This window comes from Prionailurus viverrinus, chromosome A2 (assembly GCF_022837055.1).
Source record: "Prionailurus viverrinus isolate Anna chromosome A2, UM_Priviv_1.0, whole genome shotgun sequence".
NCBI classification, from domain to species: domain Eukaryota; kingdom Metazoa; phylum Chordata; class Mammalia; order Carnivora; family Felidae; genus Prionailurus; species Prionailurus viverrinus.
This window is the reverse complement of record NC_062562.1, coordinates 15,819,015-15,832,915: the sequence shown is the minus strand read 5'-3', so window position 1 is coordinate 15,832,915 and position 13,901 is coordinate 15,819,015. Positions and strand designations below refer to the sequence as shown.

At 52.1% G+C, this 13,901-nt stretch overlaps 2 protein-coding genes across 6 annotated transcripts in view; one reads left to right on the top strand and one right to left on the bottom strand.

Moving 5' to 3' along the window:
- Positions 1-7,897, top strand: part of SETD2 (SET domain containing 2, histone lysine methyltransferase) — a 125,260-nt gene extending 117,363 nt beyond the window's left edge. For all 3 annotated transcript variants that reach the window (XM_047838103.1, XM_047838093.1, XM_047838111.1), the window contains exons 19-21: positions 4,648-4,728; positions 6,627-6,728; positions 7,072-7,897. In XM_047838103.1, the coding sequence (XP_047694059.1) occupies positions 4,648-4,728; positions 6,627-6,728; positions 7,072-7,233 (345 nt within the window). In that variant the 3' untranslated portion in view covers positions 7,234-7,897. The remainder of the gene's footprint in view (positions 1-4,647; positions 4,729-6,626; positions 6,729-7,071) is intronic.
- A 2,445-nt stretch (positions 7,898-10,342) lies between these two features.
- LOC125160128 (death domain-containing membrane protein NRADD-like) lies at positions 10,343-13,853 on the bottom strand. 3 transcript variants are annotated; one of them, XM_047848763.1, is made up of 5 exons: positions 13,541-13,853; positions 12,159-12,299; positions 11,305-11,488; positions 11,047-11,189; positions 10,343-10,948 (listed from the first exon to the last, which is right to left on the bottom strand). In XM_047848763.1, the coding sequence occupies exons 2-5, from the start codon at positions 12,247-12,249 to the stop codon at positions 10,629-10,631; spliced, it is 738 nt and encodes a 245-aa protein (XP_047704719.1). In that variant the 5' UTR covers positions 12,250-12,299; positions 13,541-13,853; the 3' UTR covers positions 10,343-10,628. The 3 variants fall into 3 exon arrangements, with proteins under 3 accessions (XP_047704719.1, XP_047704721.1, XP_047704720.1); XM_047848765.1 differs by lacking the exon at positions 13,541-13,853 and adding an exon at positions 12,444-13,318; XM_047848764.1 differs by lacking the exon at positions 13,541-13,853 and having other exon boundaries at positions 12,159-13,316.
- Positions 13,854-13,901: the final 48 nt, after the last annotated feature.

Here is a 13,901-nt window from a genome sequence, read left to right as displayed (position 1 = left end):
GTGTGGGCAGGATGGAGCATTCTAGGTAGAGAAAGCAGTTTTTGCAAACACATAAGGTGAGTACAAGACCGTATATATAGGGAACAATATATTTCGGTATGGTGAGTTTGGTGCATATGGGGTAGTGAACAAGACAAAAAATATGGAAAAGTCCTATTTAAGTTCTCTTAAGATCTTTGTGTGCTACTGATGTGATTATTATAAGTATGATAGGTACTTGGGAGCCAGTGAATGCTTTTAAAACAGGGGAATCAGATAGTCTCATGTTTCCCTTGAGCGAAACAGGCTCATTTGAAAAGTTGAGATTGGTAGCAGGGAGATCAGATTGGAGAGTATTAAGAATAGTTTAGGCAAAGTGAGGGACTAAGAGTGGAGATGTTGGGGATTCATGCAAAGACATTTGAGAGGCATTGTGGTCAAGGCTTTGCAAACAAGTGGGTATGGAAGAGGCAAGGATGGCCCACCATCCTCATTCATTGCTTGGTGGCATAAGATCCCATTAATTCAGTCTAGGAGATGAAGGAAAGATCAGGAAGAGGTTTGGAAATAAGTTCATTGTGGATTCGAGCTCCTTACAAGATTCAGGGTAGGAATGGTGGCCGGTAGGCAGTTGTATCTAGGTTTGAGACATCAGTAAATTAGTGTTTTTTTGAAACCTTATGATATCTACACCGGGGAGGTGTGTAATGGGCAGAGAATTATTTGAAGAGTGCTATGTGGTGCTGGATGGGTGGTTTTGAAAGCTTTTGATGCTGAGAGTAAGCGTCTGTGAGAGCCCTCCTTCTCTGTTTTCCTCCAGTGTTGTTCCTTCCTCTTGGTCATCTTGTGCTCTCTTCCATCATCCCTCATTTGGTGAGTGTGAAGTCCAGCTTTCCCTTTGAGGCCTGAGACATGAATCATTGCTGACTGCTTGCATGACTGAGAGACAGCAGTTTTTACCAGCGGCTTCTGGCTTTTAATTAACACTCAGACACAGTGTAGTAGATGTCCTGAGTGTAACTATGTTATGTTAAAAGAGTGGCTGTAGAGTGTTTGTTGGATTGATGGAATTGGAAGAGGATGGGATCAGGGGCCATGAGTCTTTCCTCAGTTGATGGTCCTATCTTTGGCTTTGGAGCAGTTTGCAAAAGGATGCCACATGAAATCACTTCCTAGCAATAGAGAGAAATCACATTTGAGCGAGGACTGTCAGAAACCAGAGCCCAGATCTCTGCAGAGCAGATAGTTAAGTTGCCCAATAAGTACAGCCTGGTTGCTAGCTGGGGGACCAGAGAGAAGCCTCCAGGGCTGCGCTGCACTCAGGGCCAGATGGAAAGAGTAGGGGCCTTCTGGTTCGCAGAGATGTCTTTAGGACCTTCGTTCCAGCTTTCTCAGTTCCACTTTTCTGAGGGAAATAGATGCAGCCTATGTGTAATCTAGTCAGACTGTTGAAACACTGTTTCTAGAAACTGTCTTAAAGATCTTTTTGTTCCTGTCCAATCCTCCCTTCCCTAACGAGTACCTTTTTTTTTTTCTTGACAGAATGAAGTGTGGCGCCTTATCTAGAGCCAAACATTGAAATAAATAATTTTGCTCTTTTTGCTTACCAAAGGTGGTGGCAGCTCCAAAACAGAATATACTGAGCTTTTATTATTTTCAGTTGACATATAGAGGGTCACACACTGCAGGATTTTGGTTGAATCATGTGCAGTGTTTCTGATAAGCTCAACTTCTTCTGGATTCATGCTGCCCTGAAAGATAAAGTTCCTCCTTGAATAATGTCTTACATTTCATGTTCCAAGGGGTAGTATTTAAATTAAATTCAGGAAGAGAGAAGCATTAGGTGGGTATATCCTGCTCTCTCGCTGGCAGGACTCATTTCAGCCAACCCCACACTCCTAAGTTCCAAGGCGTGTGGGCTTTGTGACATGGTCATCTCTGTTAGTATAATAAAGATTGGAGTTTGCATTTGTCGTGTTACACAGCCAGTATGTGATTATCAGAGCCATCCAAAAAACTTGAAGTCATTCCCTTCTAAGCCAAAAGGACTTGAAGCCTCACCTTAGGTAATGTGAAGGTACTTGGGCCTTCCTTGTCATATTCATGTCTGATCATATTCCAACCAGATTCCCTGGAATCCAGACATGTCCCAGATGAAGGCCGACAGCAGGGTGAGCTGCTCAAGGCAGGAAGCTCTGGCTGTCTGCCGAGCCCTCTGCCTGCATCTCATTGTGTGTTCTCATCTGGCCACTGTTCACGTAGATTCCCACCACAGTGCTCCATTGGCTGATGCCCCATATGAGGCAGCAGATGGAAAAGGCTGATTATTGCTGAGGCCCTGGGAAAACATTGCTTTTGCACCCATCAGAGTGCCTTCCCCTCTCTGATGGGTTCCTGGGATCTCAGCAAGACCACTTGCATTAGGTAGATGTTCTCTAACCCATGAGATAGCTTGTTATATGTTTGGGACCGTTGGTACAAGCTAATGGTCTTTTCTGGTGCTAAAGGATTTTTATTTGGCAATAGGCATTTGAGAAGGTTACTAACACTTGTTTTAAAAGTTTATGTATTGTAGAGATGCTAATATTTTAAATGGGACTTTTCTGGAGTAAAGGAGGTTTTTCATGTCAGTGTCCATCAGGTGCTGTCCTTGGCTCTGACTCTGGCTCCAGGTATTGCTTGGCATTGGGCTGAAGTAAGCACTAACCAGTTTCTGAAATCATTTCACATGCCATTTGCAGACCACAGACCAAGAGGCATACATGAATTTCAGTACTCCCTAGAGTGCTTCATTTTGGTGTATGATTTCTGTGATGTAAAGTTAGGTACCCTTCATTTGAACATTTCCTTTCTCAGTCCCAGTTGCTCAGCACTCAAAAGGACCACGAAATCTCCTAGACAGAGCTCAGTGGACTGTGCTCTGTAACTGTGTTTTTAAAGCCCTACCAACCTCACCAAGTCAGAGATTCAATTAGAAAGCTGTTAAATATATGCTAGATTTATTTAGCTTTTGAACACATACCGCATTCAGAGGGAAGCAGAACATTTCTGTTTGCACAGTACCCTCACTGAGAGCCTGGCCTCTTCTCTAGGATCAGGAGCCTTGAGATGGTTGTCATCTCCAGGGGCTCTCTGTAGCCGTTGGTATTGCTACTCATTTCCGAGAGCTACAAGAGAACAGCTGAGGGTGTGTTGGAAGTTTCCTTGGCGCAGTCAGGCAATTCTTGATCCCTTGCTACCTGAGGTCTTATTGTGAAGCACAGCCACAGTCCCTACTACTGGAAAAAATAACCACAAAATCCCAAAGCAAAACATTTGAAAATAGAGTTACAGTGTGCTGTTTGGTCTTGTTTCCTGAAAACAGGTTGAATCCGTAATATTCTTTCTGCCCTGCCTTCTCCCTCCTGCTCCCACAGCCTCAGAAAGTGGAAAAATGGAAAATATGTAAAGCTTTTATAACAAATCAAAGAAAGCAGATTTGTAGCAGCCCAAAGCCAAGGGAGTTTCACCTTTCTCTGGAGCCGGTCCAGAGCAAAGTGAGCTGAACAGCTCCTTCATCACCAGCGCCTTCATACTGTTTATGGAAACAGAGGAATCCAAACTGGGGGATGGTTTGGGAGTAGAAAAATTCTCTGCTCTAAGCAGCTGGCAAAAACATGAAGTACCCGTCATAGCAACTGTGGCTGCTATGTCCATCTGAAATCTTTCAAAGGGGAATGCTCCTAGATCTTTTCCGTGGAAAAGCACATTTAATAGCGAGGGGCTTGATGCTTGGTGGTGGGCAAAGGTTTGGGGAGATGGCCTTGCATGGCAGGTGCTCCAAATGCCACAGCTGCTGGCCCCTTACCTCCTGGCGGTGCCCAGTTAGGGGGAACTTGGCAGTCTTGACTCCAGCACAGCTGGAAGAGGGAGTATTTTTAGGTTTGTCATCATCTTACCAGCTTCGGATGGAGTATCTTCTGTGTCTTAGCATCCTCTCATCTGTTCACTGACTTGGATGACCCTGGTCTCCTTCCCCCCCAGTACTACGATATGTCTTTAGGCTTTCCATTCCCAAGCTGGAGATCCCAACCTCCAGGGAGCCTCCCCTGCATGCTGAGACTGTTTTCCTGCAGTCTGGCTGGTTCTGCCTTTGGAGGAGAGGTGACGAGTATCCACGGAGAGTGGAAAGGCCTGGCTGAGGGCAGTGGTGTGGTCTGACCTTCCAGTTGTGTGGTGAAAGGTCTTCAGAGCATTTTCTTTTGTCCTGGAATCACAGAATGTCAGAGCCAGGAGAGGTGGGGCTCACCGAGTCCCAGCCTCACTTGACAGTGTGGGTACTGAAGCACAGAACAGGGACCCGAGTGGTCCGTTGTCACATAGCACATTCCTCCTCAGGGAAGGGGACTCTGAAACAACTGGAAATGTATAGCTACATCAAGGATGTAACTTTGACTTTGGGCAAAGAACTTGGTTTACAGGAAGGAGACCAGAGCCAGATGCCAGGATTGAAAGATGCGGTGAGACTGGGGTGACAGCAGCCGAGCTGACTCCAAGCCATGCCCACTTAGGCTCCTGAATGGGGTCAGGTGTCCCAGCTGGGGAAAGAAAGGAAGGCTCTGGAACAGCAGGGCATCACTGACATGACGTCTCATGCCACCACTGTTGTGTTTTCTTTTGCATTTCTAGACGTCAAAAAAGCCTAAGACAGCAGAAGCAGACACCTCCAGTGAGCTGGCTAAGAAAAGCAAAGAAGTATTCAGAAAAGAGGTAAGGTTTAGTGGGTGTGGGCACTAAGCTCTGTAGGCCTAAGCTTAAGCCCTTTCCTTTCTTGTCCTAATGCCTTTGGGCGTTCCCTTGCTTCTGTGACTGTATAGTTGTCACGTGACGAGGGCACGTTGGAATGGTCCTTTACAGGTAGGTATTAAGCACTTTCATATCCATTGTCATTTCATCCCTGTAACAGCTCTTGAGGTAGGCAAGACAGGAATTGTCATTCTTCTTACACAGGTGGTGGACCTCTTAAGGTTCAGACAAGGCAAGTTCTAGACAGAAAACCTGAATTCAGGTCCTCTGGCTCAAAGTCCAGTCCTGTTTCTATGACTTCTCATTTGGTGGCTGCCTTATCCTCACAGGATTGGGAGAAAGCAGCTCCTCTTCTGGCTACTGGAAGTGTGTGTTTCCCGCTGTCTGCCCACGAGCCTGGTCTGCCTCGGGCATCTAGGTTCTAAACTCCAGTTTTGATTCACTGACTGTTGGAGGAAACAGACCTGTAAATAAGTAATGGCGGCTGTGTGAGGAGTGTGCCAGCACAGGGCTAGAGGTCACTGTTCAGGGTGTCACGAAGGGCTCTTGTGTAGCAGGTAGGAATGGACCAGGTGGATCAGGAGGGATAGAACTTCAGGTTGTAGAATGTACAGGAGTAAAAGAAAGCCTCGTCCCTCCCAAGGGATTGTAAGTAGTCTGGGAGTTTTGCACAGGGTATGTGAGGGGTGTTGGAAGATGAGACTGAACAGTCTCGTGCTTCTTCATACAGGGTCTGTGTGTCTGGGAGTCACAGGGCCCCACTGCCGACTTGAAGCTGGGAAGAAGGAATTCCCTGGCTATACTTGGGGAAGTGGATTGAAGCGAGAGAGTATGGAGGCCAGAATGCCGTAGAAAAACGTTGAATAAAAGCCCTTTCCAGGGATAAAACTTAGTTTCTCGCTGTCCCTGAGTGAAATTATTGGTGTTTTGGCCCAGCCCACCAGCAGCTTTGTTTAGTGCCTGCCTCGTGATATAGCCTTATTCTTTGAACATCTGAAGCTTCCCTGAGTTTCAGGGATGGGTAGACCCTGTCCAGGGTGCCTCCTGACCAAATGGCTGTCATTGACCTCTTTGCTTCCTCTGTACCCTGGGATCTTAGCACCACAGATACTTTTGGAGGTCCTGTGCCAGGGTCTCTTTTGAGAGCCACTGGGTAGGACAGACGCTACAGCTCGGGAGGACACTGGAGTTGTGTGTTGAAGAGGGTCCTACCCTGGGTCCTCTCCCAGCAGCTGTCACACCACACGCACTTCCATGTGCTTCACATTGTGTTGTAGGAATCAGATGAAGTGTGACGCTGGGGTCCCTGACTGACTCCGAGCTTGTGACCCTTAATCTCAGGGTCCTGAGTTCAAGCCCCACATTGGGTGTGGAGCCTAGTTAAAAAAAAAAAAATTAAAAGAAGTTCACACAGAATCTAAGTGACCTTCTATAACAAAATGCCTGTGTTTCTGGGGTTGCTGAGCCTCCTGCTGGTAGCACTTGCACACTCTCTCTGCTGTGCCTCCTGGGCTCAGAGAACTCAGTTCCACTCTGTGCCAAGCACCTGAGATTTATTAGCTGAAACCTGGGGCTACCATGAGATGCAGCAGAGGAGTCCTGCCCTGGCTCTCCCCCTCCTGCTCAAAGTCAGGCTTGCTCCCTCTACCCCAGGAAGCACTTTCCTTCCCGGGCCCAACCTAGGGTCATCTTCTCTTTTGCCACCTCCCCCCGCCCCTCCCCGGCAGAGTAGCATCCTTCTGTCTAAACCAGCCAGCCTGAGTGGTGAGAAGGGAAGGATTGGCTGTCTGATTATTTCCCCAGCACAGGCCCTTGCCCTCTCTGGACTTTTGAGCAGTGTGTGCATTTTCTCCTGCCTGCAGATGTCCCAGTTCATCGTCCAGTGCCTGAACCCTTACCGGAAACCTGACTGCAAAGTGGGAAGAATCACCACAACTGAAGACTTCAAACACCTAGCTCGCAAGGTATCCCCTCTCCCCTCTGCTTGTGGTCTGGCAGTGTTCTGGGAAAACCGTGTGCCTTTCACCACAGAAAGTGGCTTTTCTTTGCCAGAAGCCTGGGCTGGGGACCCAGGAAGAGAGAGGGAAGGTCTGGGAAGAGAGGGCACCCTACTTGAGGATAGGGTTGGTGTTTTCTAACAGACTTACAGAGCTGAGCTTCCCCTTTCTGCTGACCCCAGCACCAGCCTGCCCCAGCCTGTCTCTTGATTCAACCTCAGTCTTGGTGAGAAGGGCCCTGAGGCACCAGGCTGGTCCTCCCCCGCTAAAATCATTTCCACTGTGGTCTCTCTTCCTGTGTCCTGGACAGCTGACTCACGGCGTTATGAATAAGGAGCTGAAGTACTGTAAGAACCCTGAGGACCTGGAGTGCAATGAGAATGTGAAACACAAAACCAAGGAGTATATTAAGAAGTACATGCAGAAGTTTGGGGCTGTTTACAAACCCAAAGAGGACACTGAATTAGAGTGACTGGTGGGGCCAGGGTGGGAGGACAGGCGAACAGGTAGGACAGACTCGGAGAAATCCTGCGGGCCCGCCGTCCCACCCCTCTGTCAGGGCTATGCTACCGGTGACGTGTCGCCCTGGGGAATTCAGACCCACAGGTTTTCAACTGAAAACCAGGAAAATGAGCTCCATCTACAACAAGTGATCCCTGATCACTAGCCGTTGGGGTGTGGCTGGAGGCCCATCAGAGGCAAGGGCTTAGGGAAGGACCCTGCTAAGATCCTGGCCAGGCCTAGCCCCACTCCCAAACCTGGGTCTCCTCCTTGGCGGTGCTGTCAGCGCACAGACCCATGCGCATCCCCACCCACGACCCCTCACCCTGACGATCTGTATTATATTTTAATGTATATGTGAATATATTGAAAATAATTTGTTTTTTCCTGGTTTTGTTTGTTTTTCGTTTTGCTTTTAGCCTCTACGTGCTAGATCACAGGAAGACTTTGTAAGGACAGTTTAAGTTCTCCTGCAAGGTTTAATTTGTTATCATGTAAATATTCCAAAGCAGGCTGCCTTGTGGTTTTGGCCAGCCTTGTGCTATGTTGATAAGATTGATTTACTGCTTAAAATCACTTTACTTTATCCAATTTTTACTGAACTTTTTATGTAAAAAATAAAATCAATTAAAGAACTTGACACGTGTGTTCCCTAAAAGCTAGTCAAGCATGTTTCTATATGGTGGTGTCACTGGAGAAAGGAGCGACGGTTGCCATAGGTGTGTGAAGTCCAAAGTTAATCCTTGAACTTGGAGTTCATCACAGGCCTTGTCCCCAACAGGTCTCACTGTGACTGACACTTTTGGCCCTCGGATCTTGTGCCTGTATACAGGGTGGAATCAGCTTTAACATGTATTCCAGAGCAAGGAGGTGGGCCTGTGGGCTTCTTTACTTCGGTTTTAAATAAGTCAGTCTGGAGAAGGGCATGAGAATTCCCCTTTATACTTCCTGGCTGAGGAGGAGCATTGGCCCTTTTCCCTCCAGAACTTGAGTTCCCCAAGCTCACTGGGATGCTCTTTTGATGTTTGGGTTCCCTGACCTCCCCCACCATGCATCCTGACACTGGGTTTGGACACTACGGGGTACAGTGCACGGGTTGTGAGAGTGGGCAGCTCCTGGAGGATGCAGGGCTCAGTGGCAAACCCCCTCCCGCCACCCTTTGATGCACCAGTTGTCAGCGTTGTGAGGAGAGCCGAAGGCTTCAGGCCATCTGGGGCTATCTTTACAAAGAGACTGGTCTCATCTCTTCCTCACCAGGGCTCTTTTGCTTCCTGCAGCAACGCCCTTGGGGAAGGGGCTATTGCCTGCTAAGTCTCGGTTGGGCCAAGTGGATCGGTGTGGATTGGTGTGCACTCGCCTGCTGCGGGTTACACGGGTTATGCTGGGCATTTTTCGTGCTCAGGTCGTGCCCATTCGATCCTTACGACCCTGAGGACGGGAGTTGGTGGTGTTTGGATGAGGAAAATTCGGTTCCTCAGATCCTCATTGTTAATGAAGGCGAAAAACCCCCATTTAAAGTCCTAATCATTAGACCCACTATTTAACAATATAGACAAAGTGTTTTCTGCAGCCTTCAAAACTGTTTAAAGCACATACTATATCGAATGGATGGACTCTGATTCAGCCCTCTTAACATCTGAGAGTTATTCAGAATGTTTCAGTTAACATGCACATTAAAAGGGAGCGTTTCTCTCTTGGGTGGGCTCGTGGTGCAGGGGAGCGGCCCTGTCTTCTGCTGCTGCTCACATGCAACCAAGTCAAATTCATGGTTCGACCCGAGGCTCCAGGTTTCAGATTTTCTAAGGAAATTTAGGTGGCCTCCCATTAAAGGGTGGTGACCAGGGAGCTGTAGAGTTTCAGACAGGACACCTTTGAAGAGGAATTCTGTTATCTTAGCTCCCTATTTAGTGTTCCCAAAATCTTTCCCCTTCCACACACCTCTTGACACTTCAGACTCCAATCCCCTCGGTTGTGAGAAGGGGCACCAGCTAATGCAGAAGCTGTTCGGTGCCCCTCGGCACAGGCTTCCACATTCATCGCCAGTCCAATCCTTGAGAGCCCTGTGGGTGGGCGACTCCCTGCCCAAGTAGCTGCGAGGTCGAGTGCACCGGTCTCACTTTAGCGGACTAGATGCTGGGCCTTTCCTGCTTTCCCTCCTGGGTTATTGCCCAGGGGTCGTTTTAGGCTGGAGGTGGCTATAAACCTCCCCTTCCTTATTTTAAGCAGCCAGCCCCAGTCACCTCTGTCAGCCAGAGGACAGGATCTCCCCAAGGCCTCCCTAGGCCACCACGGAATCCCACGACTCCTGAATTCGGGTGGCTGTGTTGGTTACGTGCCTGAGCCTCATGGATGTCAGGATGGTGGCCCCTACTCCTTCCTGAGCAGGGCCCATCCGTTGTAGGAAACTCTTCCAAAGGCCGGTACCAGCCTGCCCACTCCTCCTTTCAGGGTGGGAGGGGATGCATGGGGTGCAGGCGGTTTGGCTGCAGCTGCCCTGCTCTCAACTGCCCCTCAGGTGGGCGGGATGACCTGCTTGCCCTTGGCTTGTGTGGAAATCACGGAAGCAGCCGTGGAAGCATGTTTGGAACTCCCTCTGGAGCCTGGAGCATGGGTCTTACAAGGAGACCTTTCTTCCTTTTTCTCAACTAGCAGTGACCTGAGGCCCTCGGTAGCTGGCTTCCCAGGGCCAGTCTGCCTCCAGTCTCCTCTTGATGCCAGTCACAGCAGAATCACAAAATGGTCTCAAACCCCAGGCCCCTCAGTGCCAGTTTGAGAGTCTAGGGGCGGTGGGGGGGGGGGGGGGGGGAATACCAAATGTGCCATTCTATGTATTGTTCTCCAGCTAAGAAAGCTCAAGTTCAGAAAGGTAAAAATCGCTCCCTGACACGCACAGCCAGCGAATGGCAAGGTGCAGATGTGAACTCCAGCCTGTGCCTCCAGAGTGCTCACATCTTCTACAGGAGCATGCTGCCTGCCACCTCACGTGCTCCTCCCACTTCCCGCAGACCCTCTTCTCTTTCTGGGCCTCTGCCTCCTAGCAACCCAACCATCTCTCAGGCCCAAGGAGTCAGAGGCGGCACAGTAGTCCAAAGTTGCCTTTAATACGAGATACAAAAATAGAAAAACCAGTTGAGGCTAAGTGAGGGGAGGTGGGGCAGGGAGGAGGGCAGGACCACCCCTCACTGCTGACCCCCCCACATCCTGGTCCCCGTCCTGGAGGAAGGCCAGACAAGGGGAGCTGAGTGGTGGCCGGATCTTCTCTGTTCCCCCAGAGCAAGGCAGGTTGAGGCCACCAGTGCCAGGAAGCCCAAGAAAGGAAAAGCACCAAAGCAGATTCCCTGAGCGGCCGGGCTGTGCCGGCACCGCTCACACCACAGAGCAGCCCTCAGCTGGGGGGCGCAGAACCCGGACCACGTCTTCGCGGCCCATGGCAGCCAGGGCGTCCTCTAGCACCCCGAGAGTGGCACCGCTGCCTTCTTTGACAGCCCAGTCCCTCAGCAGGGTGTAGGCTGGCACCTGGTCCTGGGCCATGACCTCCACAGCATCAGTCTGGTAGCCCAGGCGCCCCGCCAGACCCTGCCAGCCCTTGTCAGGTTCGTCTGAGACTTCCAGGAGCCGCTCCACTTCCTCCTGCTGCTGCTGAGGGAGGTGAAGGTAGAGGCGGCAGCCAAGCTCAGGATGTGGCCCTAGGGTGGGAGATGTGAGGGGCACAACAGGGTCAGGTGGGCCGGGTGCTACGGCACAGCCAGGTGTGAAAGTCTGTAGATTGGGAAAGGGGGCTCACCCCGACTGGGGGCGCAGGGCTCCTGACCGCTAGGATTGTCCAGGAAAACAATGCTGTCTCCGTGCCTCTGGTCCCTGTCGAAGGTCCCCAGCTCCGCAGTCCGAGCTTTGGCCAACTGCTGTCTTTGTTTATGGGAGCGCCAGCTGTGGGGAGCAGGGGGGACCCGCCAACCTGTTCCAGCCTTCACTGAGACAGAGGGAGCTAGCTGGGAGTCCAGCTGGGGAGGGTGTGCCACAGGGCAGTGCCCAGACTACTTACCACTTGAAGGCCACGTAGGCGAGCAGACCGAGGACCACAGTGGCCAGGAGGGCACAGTAGACAGGGATAATGCTGCCTGAGGCCCCTGGAGGCTCAGGAGGGAATGGGGAGGAGGCATTGGGGGCCAGGGCTCCCCCTCCCCATACCTCTTCCCTGTCCCTGCCCTGTACCCTCCAGGTCTTATCTGTAGAGGAAAGGACAAACAGGATCAAGGGCAAGGAATCAAGGCTAGGATCCCTGGGTAGCCTCACTTAGACTTTGCTGCCCAAAAGGTTTGAAACAACAGTCCCTACTACGTAGAGTCAAAAACTCATAGCATGGCATCAGGAGCTGGTTGGTCATCTCTCGCAGCCTCCCCTCTGCTTGCCACTCTTGGACACCTAGCCCTTTCCAGGTGTACCCTTCTCCCAGGTTTCCAGACGTCTGCTCTTGTGGTTGTACCCTCTCCATCTGACACACTGGCAGGTACCGCCTGCTTGGGGAAGACTTCCTTGATCTCTTCCAGTCTCTCCCTTTCCTGGCTCCTGTTCTACTTCCTCTGTCTACTGGGGCATTAGACTGTGTGTCCTGTCTCTCCCACCAAGTCCGGGAGAGCAAATGGATTCATGGTGGTCCCGACGGGGGCTTTTCTGCACACGAGACCTTGTAGATTTGTACAAAATAAAGCTGAGCTGGAAGGCAAGTAAATGCTACTGCTCACTTCTGCCTGGAGGCCAGTTATTTCCACAATCCGGTGCAGGCAAGGCACAAGGTACGGGGACTCCAGAACTTGTAACTGGACTTGTGTGTGACCTACCCACCTACCCAGTGCCCCCAAACTTCGATTGACAGTTACCTACCCACGTGGAGCTTACCTTCCCTGTGGCTGGAGTTGTGAAGCATGGCTCTGCTGGCTAGCAGTGCTCCCATGGACTGCATCTCTTGGAGAAGATGTTGGAGTGTCATTCCAACACTCAGGCAAAGGAGCTGGGACACTTCTCGGAGTCCAAAAGGGGCTATGTGTAGCGAGACGGGAGAAATTCCTCAGGCCTGATGTCAGGAGTCCCCTGGTAGACTCTGTCCCCCTCTCTTGGCTCACTGCATCCTGATTCACCCCAGGGCTGGTTACCACCGCCCCCTCCACTTCCCCACTCACCAACCTGGACCAGTTTCCGCCGGTGTCAGATGGGGGTGGGGTTGACAGAGCTAAGCCCCCACTGGCCAAAGCTAGAGGAGCCGGCAGCTCAGGATGGAGGAGAGCAGGCTGGAAACTTCCCTATCTCAAAGACCTTAGCAACCCCCCTGGTCTGAGTCCAGGGATGGTACTGGAGGACGAGCAACTCCCATCCCCACCTCAGCCAGAGCCAGACCAGAGGCCTGCTTAGTGGGAATCTCCCCCAGACTTCTCAGCATGAGCCTAGGAACCCCACACCCTAAGTCTCTAAAACAGGGCTCCCTGGAGCGACTGTGGCCCCACTTCTCCAGGATCGGTATTTAGCCCTCACTTCCTGCTCAGAAACTGGACAGGAAGGTTCCTTGGTTGGTTCAGCAAGGGCAGAGTATATGGGCTCAGAGGCTCCCTTGTCCTTGCTCATCTGGGAATCGAGAGGCCTTTGAGGCTAGAAACCTCAAGGCCAGGACTACTCAGTCCCAGGACCCATGCAGACCACGGGGCGGATCCTGCTGGGACCCGCTTCCTAAGGTCTGGGTAAGAGAAGCCTCCTCTGGGCTGAGGAGGGATGTTGCCTGGAAGGCATGGACAAGAAACCTGGGGGAAGGCCCTCTAACTCCCCGACATCCACCACCACATCCGGCCTTGTCTCCAAACTCACTTCCCCACCCAGTCTGCAAGTGGGTCTGGGATAGCGACGGCGGTGGCCCTTGCCACATGTGGGGCTTGTACAACTGGGTCGCTTACCATATAAGGGGCCCTTCCCGGATCCTGGTTGGTAGGTGGGCCCGTGACTAGAGCGCCTAGCCACAGCCAGGCCCGTGTCTGCCCGACCCCGCCCCCCCCCCCCCCCCCCCGCGCTGCTGCGGGGCTGGAGCTTCTTCTCCCCAATCCCCACCTCCACACACACACACACGCGCGCGCGCATCTCCAGACCACAAAATACGCCCGCACATGCCCACACGGACGCCGGCCCGACGGGCGACATCCGCAGGATCACGGGCCTCGAGGTGGGGGAACAGAAAAGCAGCCCTCGGTTCTACCGGTCCAGGGAGACCGGGGCTCTGTCCCCACCCCTCTCCTGACCTGGAGCGGCCGTCCCTCGGAGGCTCCCGGGATCCACTCGGGCTGGCGGGGCTCGGAGCTCCGCGCTGCCAGGCTACCATGGGCTAGCCAGGACGGCTGCGTGGAGACCCTGGGGAGGCCAGCTCCGGCGCGAGGCGGGCGGTCCCGCGGAGGAGCCGCCTAGGCCCGAGCGCGGGGGCGCGCGGGGGCGTGGCCGCCCTTAGCCCCGCCCCGCGCAGGGACGCGCACACGTGCGGAGGTGTTGCGGGAGCGCGCTGAGAGCTGGCAGCCATCCACAGGAGAAAACGGTGGCTGGGGCCCACAGGGACCGGAACGGCGCGGCTGGAGAAACGGAGGCCACGCGGAGGGAACGAGTCGCCCT